Source organism: Anoplophora glabripennis, unplaced genomic scaffold (assembly GCF_000390285.2).
Source record: "Anoplophora glabripennis isolate ALB-LARVAE unplaced genomic scaffold, Agla_2.0 scaffold30, whole genome shotgun sequence".
Taxonomy (NCBI): domain Eukaryota; kingdom Metazoa; phylum Arthropoda; class Insecta; order Coleoptera; family Cerambycidae; genus Anoplophora; species Anoplophora glabripennis.
In genome coordinates, this window is record NW_019416226.1 from 186,440 (window position 1) to 212,605 (window position 26,166).

The window sequence follows — 26,166 nt, forward strand, 5'->3', positions numbered from 1 at the left end:
GGGCCCAGCCAGGACAAATGGAGGTCCCACAAAGCACCTACACCGGCCGCATTTGCGGTCGGGGTAGACGACAGATGGGGCCCACCTACAAAGGCTGTCCAGGCCTACAAGAAATGATGCAGGATAAAGAGGGATAATCCCCCTCGATCCCAAATCAAGAAGACCGATTGTTTTATAAACACTGCCAAAATAACTCTAAGAATCCCACGGTAAGAAATCCGTGAAGAATCCTCTTTGGACTATGATTTCAGTTCACAATCAGTTAATAGCTGATCAGTGATCACAGCTAACATAAAACGACATTTGTTAAGAACCACTGATCTAAGACTTAAAATTGCCCATCTAGCATTTGTCGGCTTCATTAATTCGATTCTGCTCCGCCGATAACCGAAGCTATAAAATTAAAAATTTGTCGATAAAGTAACTTACTTCTGCATAAATTTGACAATTGTCAGCGTGTCGCACATTTAACAAAATGGACGCGTACGCATTATTTAATAAATTGTTTTATAAGTAGATAAAACCCTCAATTCTGTGATGTTTCTAATGTAATTGAAGACTGCAAGTGGTTAGCGAATATGTGATATTGGAAGTGAAGTGGTTGTAGGACATTAGTGACCACTGGACGATCAATAAACAAACAAGTGTAGTAATTGATTGTAGGCTCGCCGTAATAATTGGGCGAACGTGTTTTTTTATTATTTTATTATTATATTTAGGTACATAATTGTTATTTATAGTCATTGTTATTGATCATTCACCCCCATATTATGTTAATTTTACACTTAGTTTTTAGATATTTATGCTTATAAAAGAAATAAAAACATAAAGACTGCTTGGTTTTCTGTTTTGCATGTTAACATTATCAATATAATAATGAAATCTGTCATATCGTATTATATCTGTTTCAATAAATGAGTTATTCTTAAATTTGTTGTTTGTATTATTTGTTTTAAACTTAAAGGAGAAGACCTCTTAAACCTCAATTTTTCTTATCCTGCACTGCATTAACTTGTAAATTACAGGAAATAATTATCCAATGTAACAAATTAGATTTTAGAAAGATATGACAGATTTCTTACAATTTTAAATCAAACATTCACAAACATGCATTGTTTTAGATTAAAAAAAAACAAAAAATGGCCCATAGTGTCGTTAAGGTAACTGATATTAAAGATGATGATTTGAATGACAGTTTATTGCTGCTTGTTGGTGAAGATGGTACTGTAACTCCAGATCAAGATACAGTTGAAACATTCTTGAGTAAGATATCACAAATGTCACTTTTAACAATCAGTAATTTAAAATGTTTGTTATAGAGCAAAGAAATGGTCCCACAAATATACAGATTATGAAAATCAATAAATCGGAGAAACAGGGTATTGATATTACTGTTGATAATGTAACATACATGCCAGACGCTGTTAAGGAAGGTATGAATTTTTAGTTATAGTTTTTTTTATCACTGCTGTATCTAGGTATATCTGTTTCAGAAATTATCAAACCTGAACTTGAAATGGACGAAGTAGCACGAAATCTATATAACTTCAAACTAGATCACGACTATACACCATTGACATCACCCAGGAGATCCAGTTCTCCACAAGAAGACGATGAATTGGTAAAAACACTTAGTATATTAGACGGACCTGACCCAGACCATTCAATACCAACTATAAGTTCGGAACCTCCCCCGCTAATTCTTACAACTCCGCACAAGGCCCCATCAAAAGTTAAAATCATACAGTCTATAACTATAACTCCAGCTGGTTGTCAAACTTCTACTACTAAAACAACAGTTGCATTTCCACAACCAGCTGCACATCCTCCACCACTTCAGAGTGTCTCACATAAAACCATTCATAATGAAGCTCCTACTGTCGTCAATGCTTCGCCAAGTCCTATTCACGTACTTCCAACTTCTACCGTTGGAGACAGTCAGAGTGTAACAACACCCGTTACAACTAAATCGAAAGCAAAGATTATAAAAACAGATTCTAAACCAATCTTTAGGCCTGAAAGGGCCAAACCTACTAAACCCAAAACTAAAATCGTTAAGGAAGTTGTAGAAGAAGAAAGTGAGGAAGAGTTTGAGGAGGAGGATTTTGATTTTGAAGTTGACGACGATGAGAATGATTCGGATTTCGACATAGAAGAAGAATTAAAAGCAAAACAGACACTGAAAAGGATAAGTAAGCGGACTAAATCTGAAAGTAAAACTTCTCCAAGGATATTTAAAATTATACCTAAGAGTAAAAATAAGGAAATTAAAGAGACAAAAGATGTTAAACAAGAACCTTTAAAGGTTGAAACGAAGGTGGAAAAGGTCGTGGAGAAACATATAGAAAAACCTCCAGAAAAACCTGCAGAGAAGCCCCCGGAACAAAAACCTGAGCATACGGAAGCGAAACCGCCTGAGAAAAAGCCTCCTAAGAAGGAAAAGAAGATTCCAAAACCTATTCCAGATGATTTCGCCTTATTTTCGACTCCCGATATAATCCGTAGGGTAGGTGGAAAGGAACCTACAACCCCCAACACACCCGAAGCAACAATTCCCACTAAACCAGGCAAAATAACAAGCGAGTCCCGATCAAAATCAAGCACCGAAAACCCTCAATCTCCCAACAAACACAATAGAAACAGCGTAGACGGTAAGTCGTCCGAAAAAGAAAAGCATTCAAATCATCACCACACCGAAGGCAAAACTAAAGAAAGAAGAATAAGCTCCGGAGAATCCAAATCGAAACGTACAAGCATCGATGAGAAGTCCAAATTGGATTATACCAAGTCGGATAAATTAAATCAGTCAAAAAGAACTGAGAGACAACATAGCAAGACCAACGAAATGGAAAATACAGAAGTTGGTGAGGTAATACCTAGCGCCGAAGACATTCGGTCGATAATCATGAACGAAGACACAAAGTCTTTTACCACCAGTGCGCTGCCTCTGGACTTGAATAACTCCGACCCGCAGAACATGGATACCGGTAATTTGAATCTAGATACGACTGGGTTAGATATAGACCCGTCTTTGTTGGATAATCTGAATAATGATGAGATATCAGAGGACATCTTGTATCAAGTCGCTCAGTCCTTAGTTTCAAATCCAGAATTGCAAAATGCCATCGACAAGGGCATCAACGATGGAGTTTTGGATCCCATGACTGTTGATCAAGCTGTGGTGTCTAATCAGATGGCCCCCATTCAGGTAAGTTAATTGTTGACTTTCTGTTCCGTTTTCGAGCATACACAAAAATATTACCCCAGTAAATGAAAAAAAATTTGTACAAAAATTCGTTTCAGATTGAAACTTGGTTTAATCATTAGTTTAGGCAAAAAGAAATAATAATTCACAAAAAGTATCGGTTTAAAACAAGATCATTGTTTAAACAATGATTATAATGTAAAAATTACCAAAAATGGAGTTTTTTAGCTGTATTAAAAAGCACTCTCCAACAGGTGTTCTTGCTTGCTGTTGGTACTTATAGGTTTTCAAAAATCGCTTCATTTGAGACCTGCTAAATTAATCCATTAACAATTTGTTTAAATAATTGCATAAAACCAGCGAAATTTGAATTTGTTATAAATAGAAGAAAAGAGCATAAATCGTCTCTAAAGTGCAGTAAAAGTTGTATTTTGTTACGCTTAAGAAACCCTGAAAATTTGGTAAAAAATTATTTATTTGTTTACGAGTTTTTGCATTTGTTTATTAGAAATAGCATTTTATCAATTGCAAAAACGCGGTTGTTAGCGTTATAATAAAGGGCCTTATGAGGGCTTATTTGTTTCGTCTTGACTTATATTTTCAAGATATGCAATTGGAAATTGTAATTTCTAGCCTAACCTCCTCAAAACGGCGTATAAACAAATAGTGTAATTTGTTTATAAGGTTTTTCGTTAATAACTTTACGAAGAATGAATATATTTTTTAAAGCCACTTTGATATTCGTAATCCTGGTAATTTTTCACGAATTTAAAAAAAAAATGGTCCAAGAACAATTTTAACCCAAGGAACCGTTTTTTTTTTAAATTCATAACTTGTTTATTTATAAACATTAAGACGTGAAATTTCGGGAATTTGCTCGGCGTTTGCTTGTTCTTGTTCGATCATTCTGTTTGTTTGGTTGCCTAAGCCTAAAATATACATCATATGTCACACATGCGAATTTCAAATAATGCGCTATGTAGAGAACCGCAGCATTGTGGCTATCACGCATATGGATGTTAAGTTAGCAGTTTGAAGGAAAATTATTATAAATTATGTATGTTATAAGTACCTAATCGATTTCTATGAGCTGTCATAGGGTTCCTTAGATATCAGTTTCCTATTTACACAAGTTGCTGTGGAAACTGTTTGTCAATTGTTGCGCATTCTAAGTGGAAAGACCAAAAAAATCTGCATTCTCATAACATTTCATACTAAATTGTGAAAAATTATTTTATTAATATCTCGTCTATTAGGTATCCAAACTGGTCAAAAAAATTTTTTTCAAGATTTTCTTCATATTAATAAGCTTATATTATTTTTTTTATGAATATTCGTTTGTCAATTCCATATCAGATAAACCTCGAACTAAATTTTTAAGTAGTTAATACTTTTGTAAATATAAAATTTGCTTCACCATGTATATAAGGAAAATGACTACTTAACAGTTAACATCTAGAAGGAAATTGTTTTTATATGATTCTCAAAAATGTTTCTAATAATATTTGCTTATCTAAAGCACAACCTAAATATACTGGCCAATTTTTTAATTTAAAAGAAAGTACAACAGTTTAATCAACCAAAATTATCTTATGGCCAAATTTTAATAGCTTTCATTTATGTTGACTAAATTTAAATTTCTGTATCGAAATAAGGTCAATATTAAAAAACAAAAATGAAAAATATCAGATTCCAATTTTTTTTAATGGTAGCGTTTTTATTTTTAATTTGATATCCTTGAATATATATTAATTAGATTCCACCTTAATTAATGTTATTCATGGAGTAAATATTGACTCCCATAATAAAATTCCTGATAATATGTTAAATAAAATAATATTTGCTGGTTTTATATTTTGTATTCCTTAGTTAAGTTTATTACAATTTATCAAAAAACAAAAACACATGTCTTAAAATGTATTTTTTAAATTTTATCTGATTAAAATAACATCATTTTCTCCCAAACCAAATACATTCTTCTATATCTAGATTGTCCTTATTTAGTACTCAGATAAGCAAATATTATTAAAAGAAAATGATTTTTCTAGAGTCGATAATAAAAATGTCCCCTATTTATGCTTTGTTATATACAGGGTGATTCACAAACGGTGATCAAAGATGATACCTCGTATTCCTTGGTGAATTTTAAGAGGAGTCTTTCGTATAAAGTTTTTTCTAGGATGCTTCGTTTAAAAGATACAAGATGTCGAACTTAAAAAAATGTTTCCAATTTTTTTTAAATAATTTAAAAACTAGTAAGTGAAATAATTTGAAATTGGGCAATGTATTTATGTAAACATTGTCCAAAATCTGAGGGCTTTTCCTAAAATTTAGATGCTCCAGTTACTAAAAAGATATTGCGCTTGCATTCGTGGAAATAGAGGTATTTTTGAGCATTTACTGAAATAAAATGATGACTATGTTATTAATTTCTTTATTCGAATAAATAACAGAATAACTTATTTTAGAAATAAGAAGAAAGGTCCAATTTCTCACAATCTTTTTATTTTTTTTTAAAACGATAGACTGCCGGTTTCGAGTTCAAATTTTTCACCTCAATTTAAAAAAATAGGTTTGTGAGAAATTGGACTTCTCTTATTCTTATTTTCAAAATAAGTTAAAATGGGAAACTCAGATTTATCAATTTTGAATTTACAAATAACAGAATGATTAGTGTTTGTCATGTCATTTAAGTAAAAACATTAGAGAGTAGTAATTTGTAGAAAATTGAAAGACGAATCAAAAAATATCATGATTGTTACCGTAAAGCAGTGGCGTACTATTTTATTTAGATAAATATGCCACCGATACATTTGTTAAATTTCCTTAAATTAGGGAATTTTTTTGGTCAAAATTAAGGAGCTTACTCCTTTTGTTGGAAAAAAAAACATTACTATCAATTAAAATACATTATTTCGTACTATTCCGGCATATATTCGGCAAGATTAAACATCCAACAGTAAATTATAGCAAAAAAATAAATAGTTTATATATTTGATAAACGCACGGAAATAACAAATTTAACAGACAATTTTGAATATTGTTTTCCATGGAATTTCAAGGATTAAGTAGGAAATAAAATAAATTGTTGTAAGCTACAAGTTTTTCAACAAGTATGTTTTGAAATGTCAGACACAAACCAAAATTTCAACACTTTCTAAATATTCGGCAAAAGTTAATTTGTACAAAATCATATGGTTCATATTTCAGGAGCCCAACGATGTAATACAGAAAGGCACACAAATCGTAAGACCCGACGGTAGGATAGTGGTGATACCTCCGATAGAAAGGCCAACTACTAGAAGTAGGAACAAAAAGAAAGAGGAAGTCAAGCAAACTTTCAAGTAAGGGCTTACACCAACACCTAAAACACATTTATTCTAATTCATATAAATTTCTAGGCCTGTTCATAAACCCTTAGACGACGACCACGTCTCGGGTAATGAGCTGGACAGCTCCAATGACGAAGAGGAAGAAGATGAGTCGGAAGATGACCCGAACAAATTGTGGTGCATCTGTAACCAGCCCCACAACAACAGGTTCATGATCTGCTGTGACACTTGCGAGGAGTGGTACCACGGCAAGTGCGTCAATATCACCAAGGCGATGGGGCAGCAGATGGAGGCTGAAGGGAAGGAGTGGATTTGCCTGTTTTGCAAGGTAAATTTTCCTATAATTGACCTTTTTGTTTAGTCTTAACATCACTTAATTACTAATAAATTAATTACATGTCGTTGGAAGAGTATTAAATATAATTTATTTATTTAAATTTCCAAGGAAAAGTGAAATAATCAAATAAAGATAACAAACTACATGTACTGAAATATTATTAAAAATTGAAATTTATTATAAAAAATTTGGTGTATTTATAGAGTTCGACATTTTCGTGCGAAATCAGTGGTGTCGTTGAGAAATTTGAAAATTATTAAATATATTCAAATTAAACTTACCTCCATCGCCTTTTGTTACAAATAAAAAGTGATTGTTAGCATACATATGTATGATTAAAGTGGTCTTCCGCAAATAAGTACGTTCAGCAGTGAAAAATGTAACATATCTGCTTTATCGGGTGTTAAGATGAGTATTGAAATATTTCATGTTATGATTTCTTCTGTTTCTAGTTTTGTGTACAATGAGCCCATTTAAATCTGACTGCATAATAATCATCTTAGTTTCTTATATTGCATGATGCATTTGACTATTCAATAATTTCTGAATAATGACTACTTAGGTGCATACTTCTGTCAAAATAATAATAGTTGTTCATTATTATCGACATCATCAGAGTAGTACATATTTCCTCAAACAACTCAAAATTCGGTTGTAAAATAATAAAAATGCCCAGTACGGCAGCTGTAAGAGTTGATTTCTTTTATGCGTTTGTCTTTGAATATGTCTTTTACATTAATAGGTAAAGTTCTTCCAAAGTCAGTTGAATATGCAAAAAAACGTCTGGTAATAAAATTTAATGAGTTTCATAGGCATCCCTAAAAAAAATTTTCTGCTAAAGGTACAAAATTAATTAAATTAATTTGTATATAATGTGTATAAAATTTCTATTATATGTTTATTTGGCCAACAACATATTTTAATTATTTATGTCCTCAAACAATTTTATTATATTAGTGGTAAATTTTGTTTTGTTCCATTTCAAAAGTTCTCCAAAATGCCATGTTGTGATAATATTAGTAAACATAACATCCCTCTTATTTCTCCCTTTTGCAATTATAATATGAATGATTGATAGAAGGTGCCTATAATAAATTAAAATTACCTGATTCACACCAAATTCCGCATTGCTGCACTGCACTGCTGGGCAACTTATGAACCACTTGTCGTCTGCTGTGATTTATTGCCCAGTAGCCCAATACAACTGTAATCGTTTTCTTTTACTCACGCTCGCATTCTTCAGCTGAGCATGTACATTTCTATCATCTCCACGTTTAGTTCGATCAGACCTGTTTATCGGTATGGCTAAATAAATATGGAAACAAGTTTTTCAAATATTTCAATGCCGAGTAGCTGTGTAGCGACCGAGCCTGGTACATACCTTGAAGTTATTGGTTCTTCAATTGACTTCGGGAAAACTATACTCCAGTACTAACAAAATCGTTTCGCAAACACGCCATTTTATTACTGCCCTATCACAGCGTAAACCAGGAAAAGGTTTAACACTTTTATTAATTTCGAAGATAAAGCTCGACATTTTTAAATTGTTTTGGGTGTAGTGACAAGTATGAACGCTTAAAAGATATTAAACATGCATCAAACGAAACGCAGGCCTTAGTCCACAATGCTAACTTCGCAGGCCCTGTTCCCATGCTCCTATTTACTCATCGAAGTGGCATACTCTATTTCTCCCCTAATATTTCTTGAATTTAAATTATGGCAATATTAAATTTTCTATCATATTTCAATTTCCCGCTCTTTAGCCACCAATCAGAGAAGAGGCCGACTTATCACTGTTGTCAAGTTGTCAAAATTATATTAACACAGAGAATTATAGTGACATTATAGTGTCACTGGCTTGTTGAGTTTGACAACATTGTTTTGATAAACAGCTTTTTGTTATTCCAACATACACATTGCATTGTACACCCCAAAATATTGTTAATTCAAGCCAAAATTGAAATTTATTAATGAGTGCATTGGGTATATTAATTTTAAAATTTTGTTTTAATTGTTGTGTGGTATAAAAACATTGCACTAACGACCTCGTCGCAGGATCCGATGTTGAAAAGGCCGCAAGCCGCCGCTCGCAGGATTAGGAAGGCCTCGCGTAATTCCAGAGCTTCGACAGACAGCGCCGGCAGTTCGTCGAGGAAAGTAGAAAGTGTCACTACAGTTCCCTGTGTGGTTTGTCAGAAACTGGCCAGAAAGAATTCGATCTACTGTAGCGAAGCTTGCATTCTCGCTCACGCTCAAGGAATCGAAAGGGTAGGGTATTGCTTTAGCATGAATTCAGGTGATATCTCAAATTTTTCGATGACTTCTAGGTTGTCGTTTTCGAACGCGCAACTGGGAGCATGCTGACGGGAAATAAAGCGCCGAGTGCGGCGAATCTGGAGAATTGGTTAAAGGAGCACCCCGGCTATGAGGTGGTCAGGTCTGGCGGTAAAGTTGTCACTGCAAAGGTCAGTAATATTTTTATTTGTTGTGAAACAACGCTTTTTTCGAGTTAAATGTTTGTTTTGGTGTAGTCTTATTTTCGTGCGTCTTTAAATTTATATTAATTTGCATATTTTAGTTTTATAAAACATGTTCAAAGCTTTATTTCTTTTTTTTTAATTCTGTACATAATAAGTCAGTAACATTTATTTGATGTGAAAAAATTCTTATTTTGTATTAAATATTTCTTTTAGTGTATTCTTATTTTCAATGTTTTTAATTTATATTAATTTGTATATTTTCACATTACTTGCAAGCATTGTACCTTTTTAAAAAAAAATGTTTATTACAAAAGGGTCGGTAAAATTTTTATTTGTTTTAAATACTTATTTTGAATTAAACATTTATTTTAGTCTATTCTTATATTCATAAACATATGAATATAAGAATATACACAAAAAATGTTTAATTCAAAATAAGTACTTAAAACAAATAAAAATTTTACCGACCCTTTTGTAATAATTTTTTTTTTAAATTAAAAACATTTAATTCATATTAATTTGTTTATTTTAAGGCAGTTTTTTTACATTTTTTAATCAAGTTTTTTTTATAGATTAAAAAGTATTGCGAATATTATTTTTCTTTTAAAAAAATTCATTCATAATAACTTAAAAACAAAACATTAGCTAAAATTACGCTTTCCATACAAATTGTTAATAATTTATGTGATTTTAACACTATTTTTTCCCTGAAGGTCAAGCATTTATGCAAATTAGCATATTCTCATAAATTAAACTAAATATACAATAGTCATAGTTACAAACAACATTAACTTTGCAAATATTTTGAATGATGTGAGTTGCACAATTACTATCATCTTATTTAAACAAAATGTTTGCTCTCAATTTTTTTTGTCTGGCTGCATAACTTGTGATTTTCTCAGGCCGGTAATTTCACCCAGTCCAGACTCAAATTAGTGAAGAACACGGACAACGAAGGGGTCTCACTAGCCGTGCAGAAAAAGGGCGTCAGCCTCGGCATACTGAAACACTCCCCGAAACCACCACAGCAACAGCTAAAGCCCCCCTTAAAAGCGACCGTCACGGGAATCAAAATCATCAGCAAGCAAATAAACACGAAAGAACCGAAGACTAAGCTAATACAGCCGCAACCGATCTCGAAACCGCCAGTAACGGCGCCTCCGCCCAAGCCAAAAATCGTTCAGACAACGCTTACTCTTAAGACTCCCCAGTCCACCCCACCGAAACCCGTCAAGGCGCCCGTATCCAAAGAAAAGATGCCAGTGAAGACCCCCAAACCCAAACCTCCACCGGAGCAACCCGCCACCCCGCAGCCCAAACCTCAGGAGAATATAAGGGAGAACGTTCAGAAGACCGTGTTCGAGCAGTTGATGAACCGGTTGAAGAGCAGCGAAGATCTCAAATTGACTGAAGACGAGGTGAAGAATATTTCGACGGAAATCGAATCGCAGCTGTTCAAGTGCTTCGGCGACACGGGGCAGAAGTATCGGAATAAGTACAGGAGTCTTATATTTAACATTAAGGACGCGAAGAACCAGACATTGTGGAGGAGGATCTGCGAGAAGTCGATCAACCCGTACGAACTGGTAAGTGTTATATTTTGTAAATGAAAATAAAATCTTATTTTATGTCGAATGCACCGCTAAAAGTTGGTTTCGTTTTCAAATTTATTTTTTTTTTAACTAAACAGTTACTCTAACTTTTTTTTAATGTATGTTTATTTCTAAGTGGTGACACTAAAGTCTATTGAAATTTTTTTTAATTTATATACAAGTTTTTTTCAAATTTCAAAAAGAATGACCCAAAAGTTCCCCCGTTTCGTCGACCTCATGAGTTCAATTCAAAAGTAGTCTAAATAATAGCTTGTCGAACCTGTTAGTTGGCTTGTTCACGCCAAGATGAATCCAACATTCTCAGCACACTTGTTCATTGTGTTCAAGATTCTCAAATATGCAAAGTGTACCATTTCCTATGTAAAATCTTTCGTTCATTATGAATCTACCATTAGATTTTACTAAACACTTTGTTTTAATGAGGTACTGTCGATTTTACAAAAAAAATCAGTCAACTTTTTAAGTTTGAACTGCTGCTTCAACGCAGAAAAGGAAAAGTCTTTTACATCATATCGTGACTGGTAATGAAAAATGATTATGCTACGATAATCCTAAACATGGAAAGTCATCATCGGTAGTGTACCATTTCCTATGTAAAATCTTTCTTTCATTATGAATCTACCATTAGATTTTACTAAACACTTTGTTTTAATGAGGTACTGTCGATTTTACAAAAAAAATCAGGATTTTTGCTGAAAATATTCAATTAATCGGTATTTTTATACTGAAGACTTACAAAATCTCGATAAATACTCTAAACCTTATATCCGAAGGACTTTGAACTAGGATAATTTCGATGTAAGATTAGGTTTTTCTTCTTTTGTTATTTTTATAATTTTTTTATTTTTTTCTTGGTTTTTTATTTTTTTTTAATTTTATATTTTTTAGCGTTTTTTTTATTATTTTTTTAAATTCTCAAATAAATTCATTTTTGAAGCGAATCTTTATAGCAAGTATATTTAAGTATGCGAATCTACTTCTTTTCGTATAAAAATAGATAGTCACAAATATCTGGATTCGGTATATGAACTCCTTCATACTGCGCATAACCTAGATACCAAACTTAAGAAAACATCATGTAAAATAGTACGCAACTATTTTCTTAAGAGAAGTCTCTTTCGTCGGCTTAGCCGCACCCGAATTCGCCAAAAAACTGATTGCTCACCAAACCGAGTGACTGCTTTAAGTGTTTGCTATATCTTTTAAGTGGATACATAAATTCATCAATATTTGCTATGTTTTCAGTATAAAAACATCGTTAAATCAAAGATATTTAGCAAAAATGCAAGCTATTTTTTCACGAAAATCTTATAACCTTCTTGTACTATATTTTTGGTAAAATATAATGAAAGGGTGCTTGCATTTGTTGAGAATTTTAAGATAACGCAAAAGGTCACCGAAAATGTCGGATTCGCCTTGGCGTGGATGAATTAAATAACGAGTTTAACTTGCCATATCCTAAAAATTGAATATATGTTCAACTTGAAATTTCGCCTCCATTAAACTATCACTTGGACCACTTTTGAATTGAATTCTTGGGGTTGACGAAACGGGCGAAAAATTGGGGTTTTTTGGGTCACTCTTTAACAATGAAGACACACAAACACATGAGTGAATATTCAAGTTCCTTTTTACTGAAATAATTAACTATAAAGTTATGCACTTATTCTTCACAAAATAGTAAGGTAAATAGCGCTTTACTATGGAATTAAACTGTTTTGATTCCAGTAAAAACTAATACTTCATGCAGAAAACACCTCCTCGTAAACTGATAAACTGGAAACTTAAATAAATGTAATAAAATAAAACGGTGTAATATCGAGTCATTCACGTTTTGTCAAATTAACGTTGGCCATTTGTTTCTTGCCAGCCTAGCGATCTGTTGTCATATCACATCAGGTGTATTTATGTTGTCTAGTTCACCTAAACTAGGTCAATATTGAAGGTTGTTGATACTGGGTATAGAGAACGAAAAAAATAAAGCGGAATATGGACGAGTTATGCAGAAAATTCAATAAAAATTTCAACCTTACCATCGATATTAAACGATAAACCTACAATTAAAAAAGAAAAAAATTGTGAAAAGCAAATAAGTTCTTTACGAAGAAAACAACTTCAAAATTAGTTCCCACTTTTACTGGTTCATTAATTTTGACATGTAGAGACGTTGAATAAGTGCTCGCTGTTTTCCAACAGATGGCGTTACCAGAACTACTTCTTCTTCTACAGGTGTGTACTTTAAGATGGTGGCGCACCTATAAAGAAGTACTATAAACGAGCTTGAAATTCAGTGTATGTTATTTCGCCAAAGTATACACTACTTTTTTTTTCATAGTGTTAAACACGTCGAATTTCGTGCCGAAAAAAAAGCATTTGCGGGGAATTTTACTAAACTACTTTATTCGAGAGAAATCTACTGCTGAAACATCCAGAATTCTCATTGAGAATTACGGCGACCGTGCTTTGCCGAAAACAACATGCAAGGTTTGGTTTAGACGCTTGAAAAATAATTATTTTGATGTTGAATATAAGAAATGCACTGGCTGAAAAGGTTTGAAGATGAAGGATTGGATGCATTACTTGTTGAAAACTCATGTCAGACGCTAGATGAACTTGCAGAAATATTAGGAGTTGACATTTTAAGTTTGAACTGCTGCTTCAACGCAGAAAATGAAAAGTCTTTTACATCATATCGTGACTGGTAATGAAAAATGATTATGCTACGATAATCCTAAGCATGGAAAGTCATCATCGGTGAAACCGAATGTCCATGGCTTCCGCTCTGCGTTTGGTAGGATCAGCTGGATGTAGTTTATTATGAGCTGTTCAAAGCAAATGAAACCATCACGGAAGTTCGCTATCGATTACAATTGATGTGTTTGAACCAAGCATTGAAGGCAAATGGCTGCTATGAGGAGAGACACAACAGAGTGATTTTGTAGCATGATAACGTTCCGCCACATGTTACAAAACTGGTACTTGGAAACGCTTAAATGGGAACTCCTACCTAGGGTTGCCAGATCACTGGGTTTGACCTGGAGTCCTCTGGTTTTGATGGTACATCTTCGGGCTCCAGGTTAATATGTCATTTCTCCGGGTTTTCTTTGTTGGAGAAAAATCGTGATTTCTTCGAAAACATTTTCCACATTTCCCACATTTCCTGATTCCGTCCTTTTTTTTTTGCCTGCCGGCATCCATCTCTGGGTCCGCCACGAAGTAGATATATTTCCTGATTGCGCCTTTTTTTAGACATCGATTTTTTGCATAACCTTTTTTTTAAGACATCGATTATACAAACGGGTCGTGTCTCCGGGTCTGTCATGAAATAGAACTGGTAACCTTTCCTACCCCACCTTCTATTTTCACTAGACATTGCCCCTTCCTATTATCACTTGTTCTGATCAATGGCACATGGTCTGGCTGAGCAGCCCTTCCATTCGTATGAGGATACCAAAAAATGGGTCGACTCTTGGATAGCCTCAAAGGACGTCGTTTTTTCGACGTGGAATTAAAACGTTTCCAGACGTACAGGAAAAAGTAGTGGCAATACTTTTAGTGACATATTTTTTACTAATTTTTTTTTAAATAAGGCATTACTTTTCACAAAAAACAGTGAGAACTTATTTAACATCCCGTTACGTGCACATTTAAAAAATGTTACCAATATCGATCTGGTTCGTAGGTCAGACTATCTCCCGACGACCTCGCAAGTCAGGAGCTGGCGATGTGGAGGGAGCGCGAGGCCAAACACCAACTGGACATGATCAAAAAATCAGAACTGGAGTTGCTCAATTGCAACAGGCAGTACGTTTTAAAGACGCATAAGGGTAGGTGTTACGAGTGCAGTAGCGGATATATTGGGTTTTAATCATCTTGTTGTCTATTTTTATAGGCGAACAAGTGGTCGAGGACGATCGTACAGATAAAACGGATAACGCGGAAGTGATAAAAAGCCTAACTGAGGGTTCCACCTTGGACACCGGCGAGGCCAAGAGGGATAACTCGAAGGAACGCGACAAGAAGAGTTCGAAACACAGCCACAAGGACAAAGACAGGGATAGGGACAGAGACAGGAAATCCAGTAAGGATAAGGAGCACCGCAGTCACAGGTCTTCTAGTAAGGACAAAGAAAGGTATGAAATAGTTTAGTTTACCTATTTTACACAGTGTGTTTTTATTCCTTTCGGGGACACATTTTTTCAGGAGACAGGTTCGGATTAAAAATATCTCATCATCAGTTTTCGAGGTCACTGATTAAGCATCAATAAAAATTCGTAATCTTTGTACGCTCCTTGCAGAAAAAAATTCGAGAGTTTTCGAGAGTGATCACGAACCTGAAAGTTTGTCGATTTCGTCACTTTTTTCACATTTAATTGTAAATATCTCGGAAACCAAGCATTTTTATAATTTTTGTCAAAAAGAACAGAAAGTGTTTATTTTGGTCCATTTTACAAAGAAAAACTGTTTTCAAAGCCATACGACGAGTAATTTTTTTGTTTATAGCAATTGACTGACCACGCCGACAAATATAAAAAAAATATGTAAATTATCAGAAAAATACACTATAAAATAAAAAAGTTTCATGCTGTAGGTTTTTGTTTTAAAAATTTAGTCGGTTCATGCCTTTTTATAGAGGTGAACTGCTCGCCTATTATAATATTACTGATGATTCATTGTAACGGTTCAACCCTTAAAAACAACCCTTAATGAGGAATTGAAGAATTGTTACCTGCTTTAAAACACCCAACGATACATTACTAAATTCAAGGAGATTACTTAAAACTCGAAACTTAAATTATGTAATTAGTGAAAGGGAAAATAAAAATTATTTGTGTATTATACAATTATACTTTATTATCAAAAATTTACATATCATCTAAAGAACTATCATCACTGTCGACTTCCTATGTTTGGTCCGTGATTGGAGGACAATTTTGGCAACTCTTCCCAGAACATGTTCCTCATGTCGCATTACAATAGAGTCCAACTTTGCGGCAACTGCAAGTCGCACCGCATCCTTTTTTGCAATTGCAAAATATAATTTTTAAACATTCTTCGGGTGCAGGTTGGTTTTTCACCATAACTTTTTTAATTTTTAATATTTTTCATCGCTCCAAAAAGCAATTTGCAGGGAATTGCAAGAGCTACAAATCAACCTTTATAATTGAAGAGTCTTGAACTCTTCGTTTTCGAGATTTTTAGGTTTTAAGGGCTCATCGAAGGTGGTCCTTACGCGTAAATGTGAACTAAAAAATGTAATATCTCTGTTAATTTTTGCTCTACAGAAAAATTGAAAGAGAGCAAAAATATTATCAAAAAAAAACTTAATTTTTTTTGAACTCTTGCATTTTTCACGTATCTTGTTTAGTTTCATTTTTTCAAACTTCTTTTTAAATTTAGGCATTCTAAACCGGTCAAACTTGCAGAGCCTATTATTAGTACCTAAATAAAGTCAACTGTACATGGATTACGCTTAGTTTCTATTTTTATGGTCAGCCATAGATTTTATTGTTGATTTTATCTCCGAAAAAATGAGATGTCAATTTTATTTTCATCATAATTCCGTGAGTTTTTGAGCTACGGAATTTTTTCAGCAAACATTTTAAAGGTCTTTCCAAGCACTTTAAAAAAGGATATACTAATTTTCTTCGAAAAATTAGTTCTTTCGCCATTATTTTACGGTAAAAGGTTCGATTTTACTTTCCGAAAAATAAACAATCACCTTTAGAGAGTGATAACTCGGTTATTATTACATCTACGGTAATCAACAAAAAATTAATTGATTTGTTATTTCAAAAGCTTTCATTTTGCTCTATATGAGTTTTTCGATAAAACGCAAGGTTTTCGAGTTATTTATCAAAAATGGTTGAAAAACATGCACTTTTTAGATGAAAAATCAACATTTTCAATCGCAAATAACTCGGAAAATAATAATTTTTGGAAAAAACGTTATAGAACATTTTTTGCTTAGAATTGATCCCTCTATTGATTTTTGAGATTAAAATGGGTGAAAGCACACATTGGCACTATGTAACTTTTGTTTCTTGAGCAATTTTCTACTTACTGTTAGAAATTCACGTCAATCGGTGCTTGTGTCAAGAATTAGGACCTAAAAACCGTCGTATACTGAGCTAATGGCTTCTAATGGCATTTTTGTTATTTTTTTTTTTGAAATTTCTAATAAATATTACATATTTTTAAAAGAAAGATCTCCAACTTAAAAAACGTTTCTATCATTTGTTTCTGTAGAGACAGGGATAGGAGTAGGAAGAGGTCGAGGAGTAGAGATCGCAGTTCAAGGCACAGCGACCACAAGAAAAGATCGCGGTCTAGGGACAGGGATAGGGACAGGCACAGGAAATCGTCGCACAAGAGCTCAAGGCATAAAAAGGACATCATGTCCACCACTGAAAAATTGGACAAGAAGTCCAAAGAGATCCTCGAGCAGCTGGTCGATAACAAAATCGTGCCGCCGCTGGAGGATCGTCTTTGGAAACATGTCCCGCAGGAAGACATCGTTCCAGGTATGTCTTTTTCGAAATCCTTACAATATATTCGATTTTGATATGAAATTTTTTAATAACAATTTATTTTTTTTCATCGATAATTAAAAATGCCGAATTTACAGCAGCTCCCGAGAGCGACAGTGATCACGAGCCCTCTTCTACGGTAACGATACCGACGCCACCCAGGAGCCAAGAGAGCGATGAATTTTCTAGCAGTCAGATGTCCAACGAAACAAAGAACAGCCGTAAGTTAGGATCACCCATTAAATCGCTTCGTGTTGTATTTTTACTTTTGTTTCAGTGGTAGTACCCGAGAACGATAAAGAGGTCAGTCAGGTAGAAGAACGTAGCACGTCGCCTCCCCCTAGAAACGCTCCGACGGAAATATGGAGGGGCACCATTAACATGATCGACGTGGCTCAAATTTCGATAACTGCTCACGAGGTGTCAGGTTAGTGAATATTTTGAAATATATTTTAAAAAATATACAGGGGTATCCCAAAAACTCCTCAAAATGAAGATAATTTTGCAGGATTGTCCCTCAAAAGCAATTTCAGATGAAAGTTGTAGGATATGAGGGAATCAATATGTTGGTGACCTTGGGTTTGACGTTGACTTTAACATTGAAAAGATCAAAGGTCAAACAATAGTCGACTTGAAAATGTTAAATGGAACACCCTATTTTTTAAACCAACGATTGATAGGATAAAAATAAAAAATTTTAATATGGTCTATTTTTTATTGCGGATTTGAAAAGAGCAGGAAATTTTACGTTCAAGTATGACCTTGACCATATCGTTGACCACGACCTTCAAGGTCACTCCAAGGTCAAAGTTGTTTTCTCAACAGGAACCGCTACTTTTATTGCAGATTTGGAAAGTTCATGAAACCTTACGTTCAAATTGTCCGACATCTTGGATTACGAATTTTCAAAAACCGATTTCCGATTCTTAATCAGCGATCACAAAAACCCCCGTATACCAAATTTGGGGAAAATTGGTTGATTTTTTAAAATATTGTTCGCCATCTTGGATTGCGAATTTTTAAAAACCAATTTCCGATTCTTAATCAGTGACCACAAAAACCCCCGTATAACAAATTTGGCAAAAATTGGTAGATTTTTTAAGAATATTGTCCGCCATCTTAAAACTGCCATCTTGGATTGCGAATTTTCAAAAACCGATTTCCGATTCTTAATCAGCGACCAAATCCCTAAAAAAGGTAGGGGTTCCTGTTGAAAAACCAACTTTGACCTTGGAGTGACCTTGAAGGTCGTGGTCAAGGTGATACTTGAACGTAAAATTTCCTGTTCTTTCCAAATCTGCAATAAAAAAATAGGGATTCCCATTTGAAAAATCAATTTTGACCTTGAAGGTCAAGGTCAAGGTCGAATACAAGGGCGCCATTGAATAGCCAGGGAAAAATCCTAAAACTCTTGTATTTATCATTTTTCAAGAAAATGCACTCCTGACGAGTTATTCAGGGGTTTCCATACTTTTGTGCCACCTTGTATGTTCATTTAGCCAACAACATATTTAAATTATTTATGTCCTCAATTTTCTTTATATAAATTATAAATTGTCCGCCGAATTACGTCTCTCGTCATGTTATCGATATTTTTATTGTTTTCTCTTCCTTTTTACACAGTGATCTATAACACCTTGTTTAATAAGACGAAAAATTGTGGACACTAAAACTTTTGTGAATTCTATTTATAGTTTCATTATTGTAAATACTTAAAATGAGACGCTGATGTTGAACATGTAAATCTTTATTTTTAAATTCTAAATCTGTTTCATTAACAACCGGTTCTACTAATTCAATATTATCCGAATCACACCAAATTTCGCATTGCTGCACTGCACTGCTAGGCAATTTGTCAACAACTGAAATTTATTTCCGGTCGCCCAGTGCAGCTGTATGTGTGCGGCGTTTGCTCACGCGTGTTTTCTTCAATTGGGCGACCAGACCTGTTTTTCAAATTTTTCAATGCCGATTTACTGCGTAGCAACCGAATCTGATACATACTGCCTAGCTCTCTGGTCTTCAACAGAGAAAAAAATATTAAAAATTTTTGACGCCATATTATAAAATTTAGCACTCTATTATTCATCTCAAACTTTATTTGATAGGACTCGATCCTAAGAGGTTATGGGGGGAGGGAGGACACCCAAATTTACTTTAAAGATATTATACTAAATAGTCAATCGTAATATTTTTTTTTTCAAATTCTTATAAATGGCATTTTAAAATTACTAATTTTTGTTCGTTTTTCAGGGGACTGTTCTGGATTGGGTAAGGAGCTGCCCGAAAACCTTGACATCGTCGGTCGGATATCTCCCGACACAGTGTGGGACTACATCGGAAAGATGAAGTGTTCAAATAGTAAAATAATTTCATTATTAAGACTAAACGCCACAAATATAGAAGAGAAGATGCCGTATTTGGCACTGTACAGCTATCTGAGCAGCAGGACCAGGCTTGGTGTGGTGAAGAGCACCAACAAGGCTGTCAAGGACTTTTATATACTGCCTTTGGCGCCGCAAAAGCCAATCCCGCAGGCCCTGTTGCCTCTCAACGGTCCGGGTGAGTGAATAGTTCCGTGAACGGTACATTACTATTACCTGTTCTGTATTAATCCAACTTTTTTTTTTTAGGTTTTGAGGAGTCGAGGCCAGCTCTACTCCTGGGCATAATCGTGAGAGATAAGCGGAAAAGGCCCCACATCGAACCCATAGTTCCCACGTCGGCGTTACCCAAGAGAAGCAGAGTGGAAACCCCGCCTCTACCCGTCATACCCCCACCGCCAGTAGTGCCTCCGCGATCCTACACTCCACCCCCACTGAAGGACGCACGGCTGAAGCTGCCTCTGCCGCCCCCACTTCCTCCAACCGCCGATGAAGATGGTAAGAACGTGGACGTGTACTCGACTTGTGTTTTTTTTTTACGCATATAATTTTCCTGTTGCAGAAAACGAGCCCTACAGCCCGGAGGATTCGGATCCCGACGCTCCCGCTCCCGTATTAATGCCTGTTCCACCACCTCTTACCCCTGCTCCGATGGCGATTCCAGATCCTGTTACGCCCTCCGTAATATATCCCGCAATTCCAGGTTAGTATATGTATATCGTTAATTTTTGGTCTAGGAACAAAATTAATTTGTTCCCGTTAAAAAAAAAACAATTAGTTTCACTCTTGTTGCAAAATATACTAATGCATGTTTCTTTTTAACTATACACGGTGTCCCAATATTCCTTATACATGAAACTGCACCAGTTTCTTGGGATCAAAATAAGACGCTTTAACTAAGTTTGCCTCTGTCGAAAGTTCTTTTGATTTCAGGATCTTGAGATACCAAAATCTCGGGATCTTAGGATTTCACAATGCCAGGATCTAACAACTCAAATCCCAGGAATCCACATACGGGATTTCTATATCCTGGGATTCTAAAACCTCGAGAAGCCAGACTTGGGTTTTCTATGGCCCAGGTCTCAGGATTCCAAAATCCCAAGATCTTAGAATTTCACAATCTCATGATCTTGTAATTTCAAAATCCCAGGAAGCCAACCTCGGAATTTCTATATCCCAAGATCTCAGAATTCCAAAATCCTGGAATTCTTAGAATTTCATGATCCCAGTATCATTTCTATATTTCTGGATTCCAAAATCCTGCATCTTAGGATTTCTATATCCCGGTATTCCAAAATCGTGAGATCTTAGGGTTTCTATATCCCAATATTTTATCGTGAGATTTTAACATTCAGGGATGTCAAAATTTTAAAATCCCAGAAAGCCAGTCTCGGGATTTCGGGATTTCAAATTCCTTAGAAAGCTAAACTTGTAATTTCTATATCCCAGGATTTCAGGATTCCAAAATCTTGGGATCTTAGGATTTCGCATAACCAGAATCACACGATTTCGAAACTATAGGAAGCCACATTAGGATTTGTATATTTGAGTAGTCCAAAATCCTGGTATCTTACAATTTCTGTATCTCGGGATTACAAAATCCTGAATATCTTAGGATATCTATATCCCAGTGGTCTATCTTAAGAAGTTACAATCCCGATATGTCGAGATTTTAAAATTCCATAAAGCTAGTTTTGAGATTTTTATATTTTGGGATTTTAAATTCCTTAGAAAGCTAAACTTGTAATTTCTATATCCCAGAATCTCAGGATTTCAAAATCTTCAAAACCATAGGAAGCCACGTTAGGATTTGTATATTTGAGTAGTCAAAAATCCTGGTATCTTAGAATTTCTGTATCTCGGGATTCCAAAATCCTAGATATATGAGGGTTTCTATATCTCAGTTGTTTATCTTAAGAATTTACAATCCCGAGATGTTAAGATTTTAAAATTCCAGAAAGCCGGTTTTGAGATTTCTACATCTCGGGATCTAGAAGGTCAAACTTGGGATTTCTATATCCAGAATTACAGTATTCCGAAATCCTGGAATCTTAGGATTGCACAAAGCCAGATTCTAACAATTTCAAAACTGTGAGAAACCACACAGTATTTCTATATCGTGGTATTCCAAAAATCCCGTGATCTCATAATTTTAAAACCCTAAGAAGCCACACTCGGTATTTCTATATGGACCAACCAATAGAGATTTTTTGGCACACTTAAATATTACAGCAGAGTGACCACAAAAAAAGCCATTTTTTCGCCTGTTTTTGAGACTTTGACAGAGGCGACAGGGAAAATTCTAAAAATATTCTAAAAATATCCAAATACTCGTAATGAAAAATGAAAATGAGCATCACTTTCAGTTTTTCGAAAATTACCCTTAGGGCTTGAAAAGACAAAAAAGCAAACAAATTAAGAATCATCAATATAAAACCCCAAATATTTCTAAGTTGTTATCAAAATAATATTATGAACGTGAAAATATCTAATTTCGTATTTGATACGGTCTTGTCCGTATTGAAAATCAACCCATAATATCCCTAAAAGGGTGAAATCATCCCCTAAATGCCTAAAAATGCAAAAAATTAAGTATTAAAAGTTACAATTTTTTTTCTTTTTCTTTTATACGTGATAATTGAACTGTTAATAACCCAGAATCACTAGATCCGAAGGAAAATACCCCTAAATGAGAGTAAAACCACCCCTAAGTTCAACCATCGGCCTTAAAGTACATAAAATAATTATAATGCATGAAAAAAATAATGTTTCGAAATACATTCATTAGAATAATTTATACACAAGTATATACCCCTTTAGGGATATTAAGGGTTGATTTTCAATCCGGACAAGACCGTATCAAATATGAAATTAGATCACGTTTATAATATTATTTTAACAACATAGAAATATTTGGGGTTTTACAACTGTTGATGATTCTTAATTTGTTCCCTTTTTTGTGTTTTTAACCCCTAAATTAAGGCTGATTTTCGAAAATTTTCGAAAAACTGGAAGTGATGCTCATTTTCATTTTTCATGGCGAGTTTTTGGATATTTTTTGAATATTTTTAGGATTTGTCCTGTCGCCTCTGTCAAAGTGTCAAAAACAGGCGGATTTTGTGGTCACTCTTTCATGTATTACCTTTCGAAAAATACTTAGTAAATGAAAAGTGATTTCCCCAGCAAAGTCGTGAACAATTTTTTTTTTAAACAAAAACAAACAAAACTACAAAAAAATGACATTTTTTGTTTTTTTATAATATCTCGAAAAATAATTATGAAATCGTCTTACTCCCAATAGGACTTTTGTAGAGAATAAAAAAACCTATAACATAGTTTTTTCTGCGACCCGAGCGGTTCATTTTTTACGGACAAAATCCGGAAATACCTCTAAAATAGACCTTTTTTCAAAAATTCAGAACTCCGTCAAATTTGAAACTGGAAAAACTATTTTGCGGAAAATAACAGATTATAATATGTAGTTTAATCGTGTCCAAGATGGTTTCTGTTCAATGCATAGTTTTTGCACAATTGCATTATAAACAAATTAGGTCTTTTTTGCACACCGTAGCAATTTACCAAAAATGGTCTGATTTATATTCGGAAAAATTCCGAGATATACAAATTAGAGATTTTGACGTCTACTTTCAGATGCCGTTTTCAGAATTTAAATCGGACCGTTTTTGATAAATTGCCACGCTGTGCAAAAAAAGACCCTAATTTGTTTATAATGCAATTGTGCAAAAACTATGCATCGGACAGAAACCATCTTGCGCACGATTAAACTACATATTATTATCTGTCATTTTCCTTAAAACTATTTTTTCAGCTTCAAATTTGACGGAGTTATGAATTTTTGAAGAAAGGTCTATTTTAGAGGTTTTTCCAGATTTTCTCTATAAAAAATGAACCGATGGGTCGCACAAAAAACCATTTTATAGGTTTTTTTATTCTCTACAAAAGTCCTATTGAGAGTAAGAGGATTCCATCATTATTTATCGAGATATTTAAAAAAAACAAAAAAATATCATTTTTTGCAGTTTTTATTGTTTCAAAAAATTGTTCATGACTTTGCTGGGGAAATCACTTGGGTTTTCATTTACTAAGTATTTTTCAAAAGGAAATACATGAAATTTGCTCTAATATTTAAGTGTAAAAACAACCTCTTTTTTCGCTCCATTGGTTGGTTGGTTTAATATCCCAGAATTCCAAAATCCCAAAATCTTAGGATTTGACAAACCCCAGGATCTGTTTTAAAACTGAGAAGCCATACAGAATTTCTATATCTCGATATTCCAAATAGTCACGTCAAACTGCCATTTTGGGGCAAACAGAAACACTTATTGCGGTACTTGATCAATCTGGGGACTTTAATGTTTTGCTGACTTTGGCGCCCTCTAGTAACTCAACGAAGAAACTTTGGATAGTAACTCTTTCCTTAGTTGAATCAATTTGTTTTCGTCCTAAGAATTTACGAGAGCTTCATATACACCGACTGTTGCGACGCCCCTTACATAAAAAAAATTATTTTTATATCAGGTCTTTCTTCCTCACCGCTGCCGTCTACCACCCTGGAAATCCAGAGACAGATGGAGGAGTTGAACAAGAAGATCGAGATGCAGAAATCGGAGATAACCAGCATGACGCAGAACATCGTATCAGCGTCTTCGGAGATCGGGACATCCGCATTGGCGAATATAGCTCTCCCCAGTAATCTGCAGCAAATTTTAGATAGCATTAAAACTATAGGAGAGGTGGGTATTTTTGGAGTTAATCGCGGAATTTCGTTACGTAAAACTTTATTGCAGACATCCGAAACGCCGACCCCTCCCCCACAAGACGCAGGCCAGAACGATTTGACGATCCCCCTGATGATCCCAAAGACGTTCACGAGGCCGTTGAGCAACCCCTCGCAGAGGATCGATATGCCCAGCGACACGATACCGTTAAATCTGCCTAGTAAACCGAAGATTAAGCCCCTTTCCGTAAATTCGCCCATACTCGAGGAAAAAAGTAGCGTTCTAGGATCGCTGTCGGAGGAGGATCTAATCAGGAAAGCCGCGGAAATGTTGGGCGAGGAAGACTTCAAGTCTAAACGGAAGTCGGGGAAGGAACCTCTGCCGCCGACTCCTCCGAAACGGGCGAAGAACGAGGTGGTTCTGCCGCCCGTTCCCGGTCTCGAGGACGAGATTCTTTAATGGGACGTCGCCACGTGGGGTAATATCAAAATATTTATGAATGGTGTAAGTTTAATATTGAAAATTCTTCGATATGATGTTGGATGTTTCTAAAAAGTTTTTTAAGTACAAGTACTTTTCTAAAGTATTACCAAAGACGAATTGAATTAAAGTTTTGGCTCTTATACTGTTTGTAAATGTTAAATGTATATTTAAAAATTTTGTACAAAGTTTTAATATTAGGGTTATTTAGTACTTAATCGTATTTTAGGTAACTGTACATATTTTAGATAAAAACATTTTTTTCTAATTTCACACACTTATAGTTGTTTTATTCATAGTAATTGATTTATCCCAAGAACTATAGCAAAATACTGGTTTATTTTATTTGCTTTTTGTTGTATATGCCCATCGCAAATCTTTATAAAAATGATTTGAATAAAATTATTTACATCTATTTCCTGTTTTCTTTTGTTCCCGACAAAGCTCCTCTTTAATTTTTTCAAAATGGAAAAAATAACTGCAAACATGTTCTTAAAATCGTGAGAATGTTATAGAGTTTAGGGTTATCGTAGGCGTGTTTGTCGTAAACAAATGAATAAACAAGTAGGTACAAATAAATATAAATAAATTTAGGTACTTTATCAGCGAAAAGTCGTTTTTTACGCCTTGGCGTGTTCGGCATTATTAGAATATTAAAATGGTAACACGAAGCAAATTTAAGGCCAATAACTGCCGTAATTACCGATTTCATACGGTGTGTTGTAACGAAAGGCCGACACGACGGCCATGATCATCCGACCGAGTCCCGAACTCTAATTATAAAATGCATGAAAACGTTCGTGGTGTGCTGCAAACTGCAAGTGATACACACAAAAGCAGCTCTAATTCAAGGTTTTATTCATTTGAAGAGGTTTTCGAAACTACTTGGAAATTGGAATATCAAATATACAGGGTGTTTTATAATGATGTGCAAATATTTTAAGGTGTTTAAAAAGTAATTTTAGGGGAGGGGGTACTTCCAATACATTTTTTCGATTTGAGTCCCAACTGAGAAATTGGAATCTTAAAATGTTTGAAAAAATTTGCTTATATATTTTTTCGTGAG

General features: G+C 34.5%; 1 protein-coding gene across 4 annotated transcripts; it reads left to right on the forward strand.

Annotated features, from left to right (window-relative positions):
- The first annotated feature begins 463 nt into the window (after positions 1-463).
- Positions 464-25,481, forward strand: LOC108913105 (death-inducer obliterator 1-like). 4 transcript variants are annotated; one of them, XM_018718584.1, is made up of 19 exons: positions 464-719; positions 1,122-1,263; positions 1,320-1,433; positions 1,479-3,208; positions 6,416-6,549; positions 6,607-6,865; positions 8,930-9,142; positions 9,202-9,339; positions 10,257-10,940; positions 14,650-14,794; positions 14,860-15,100; positions 17,217-17,491; positions 17,596-17,718; positions 17,775-17,924; positions 19,751-20,059; positions 20,131-20,379; positions 20,444-20,584; positions 24,421-24,635; positions 24,690-25,481. In XM_018718584.1, the coding sequence occupies exons 2-19, from the start codon at positions 1,140-1,142 to the stop codon at positions 25,077-25,079; spliced, it is 5,634 nt and encodes a 1,877-aa protein (XP_018574100.1). In that variant the 5' UTR covers positions 464-719; positions 1,122-1,139; the 3' UTR covers positions 25,080-25,481. The 4 variants fall into 4 exon arrangements, with proteins under 4 accessions (XP_018574100.1, XP_018574106.1, XP_018574114.1 ...); XM_018718590.1 differs by having other exon boundaries at positions 17,599-17,718; XM_018718598.1 differs by having other exon boundaries at positions 1,494-3,208.
- Positions 25,482-26,166: the final 685 nt, after the last annotated feature.

Excerpts from the sequence above, each read along its gene's own strand:
- LOC108913105 (XM_018718584.1), top strand. The coding sequence starts at position 1,140 with ATGGCCCATAGTGTCGTTAAGGTAACTGATATTAAAGATGATGATTTG. Across the intron at positions 3,209-6,415 it reads ATCAGATGGCCCCCATTCAG|GAGCCCAACGATGTAATACA; the intron begins GTAAGTTAATTG and ends TTCATATTTCAG. Across the intron at positions 15,101-17,216 it reads TCTAGTAAGGACAAAGAAAG|AGACAGGGATAGGAGTAGGA; the intron begins GTATGAAATAGT and ends TTGTTTCTGTAG.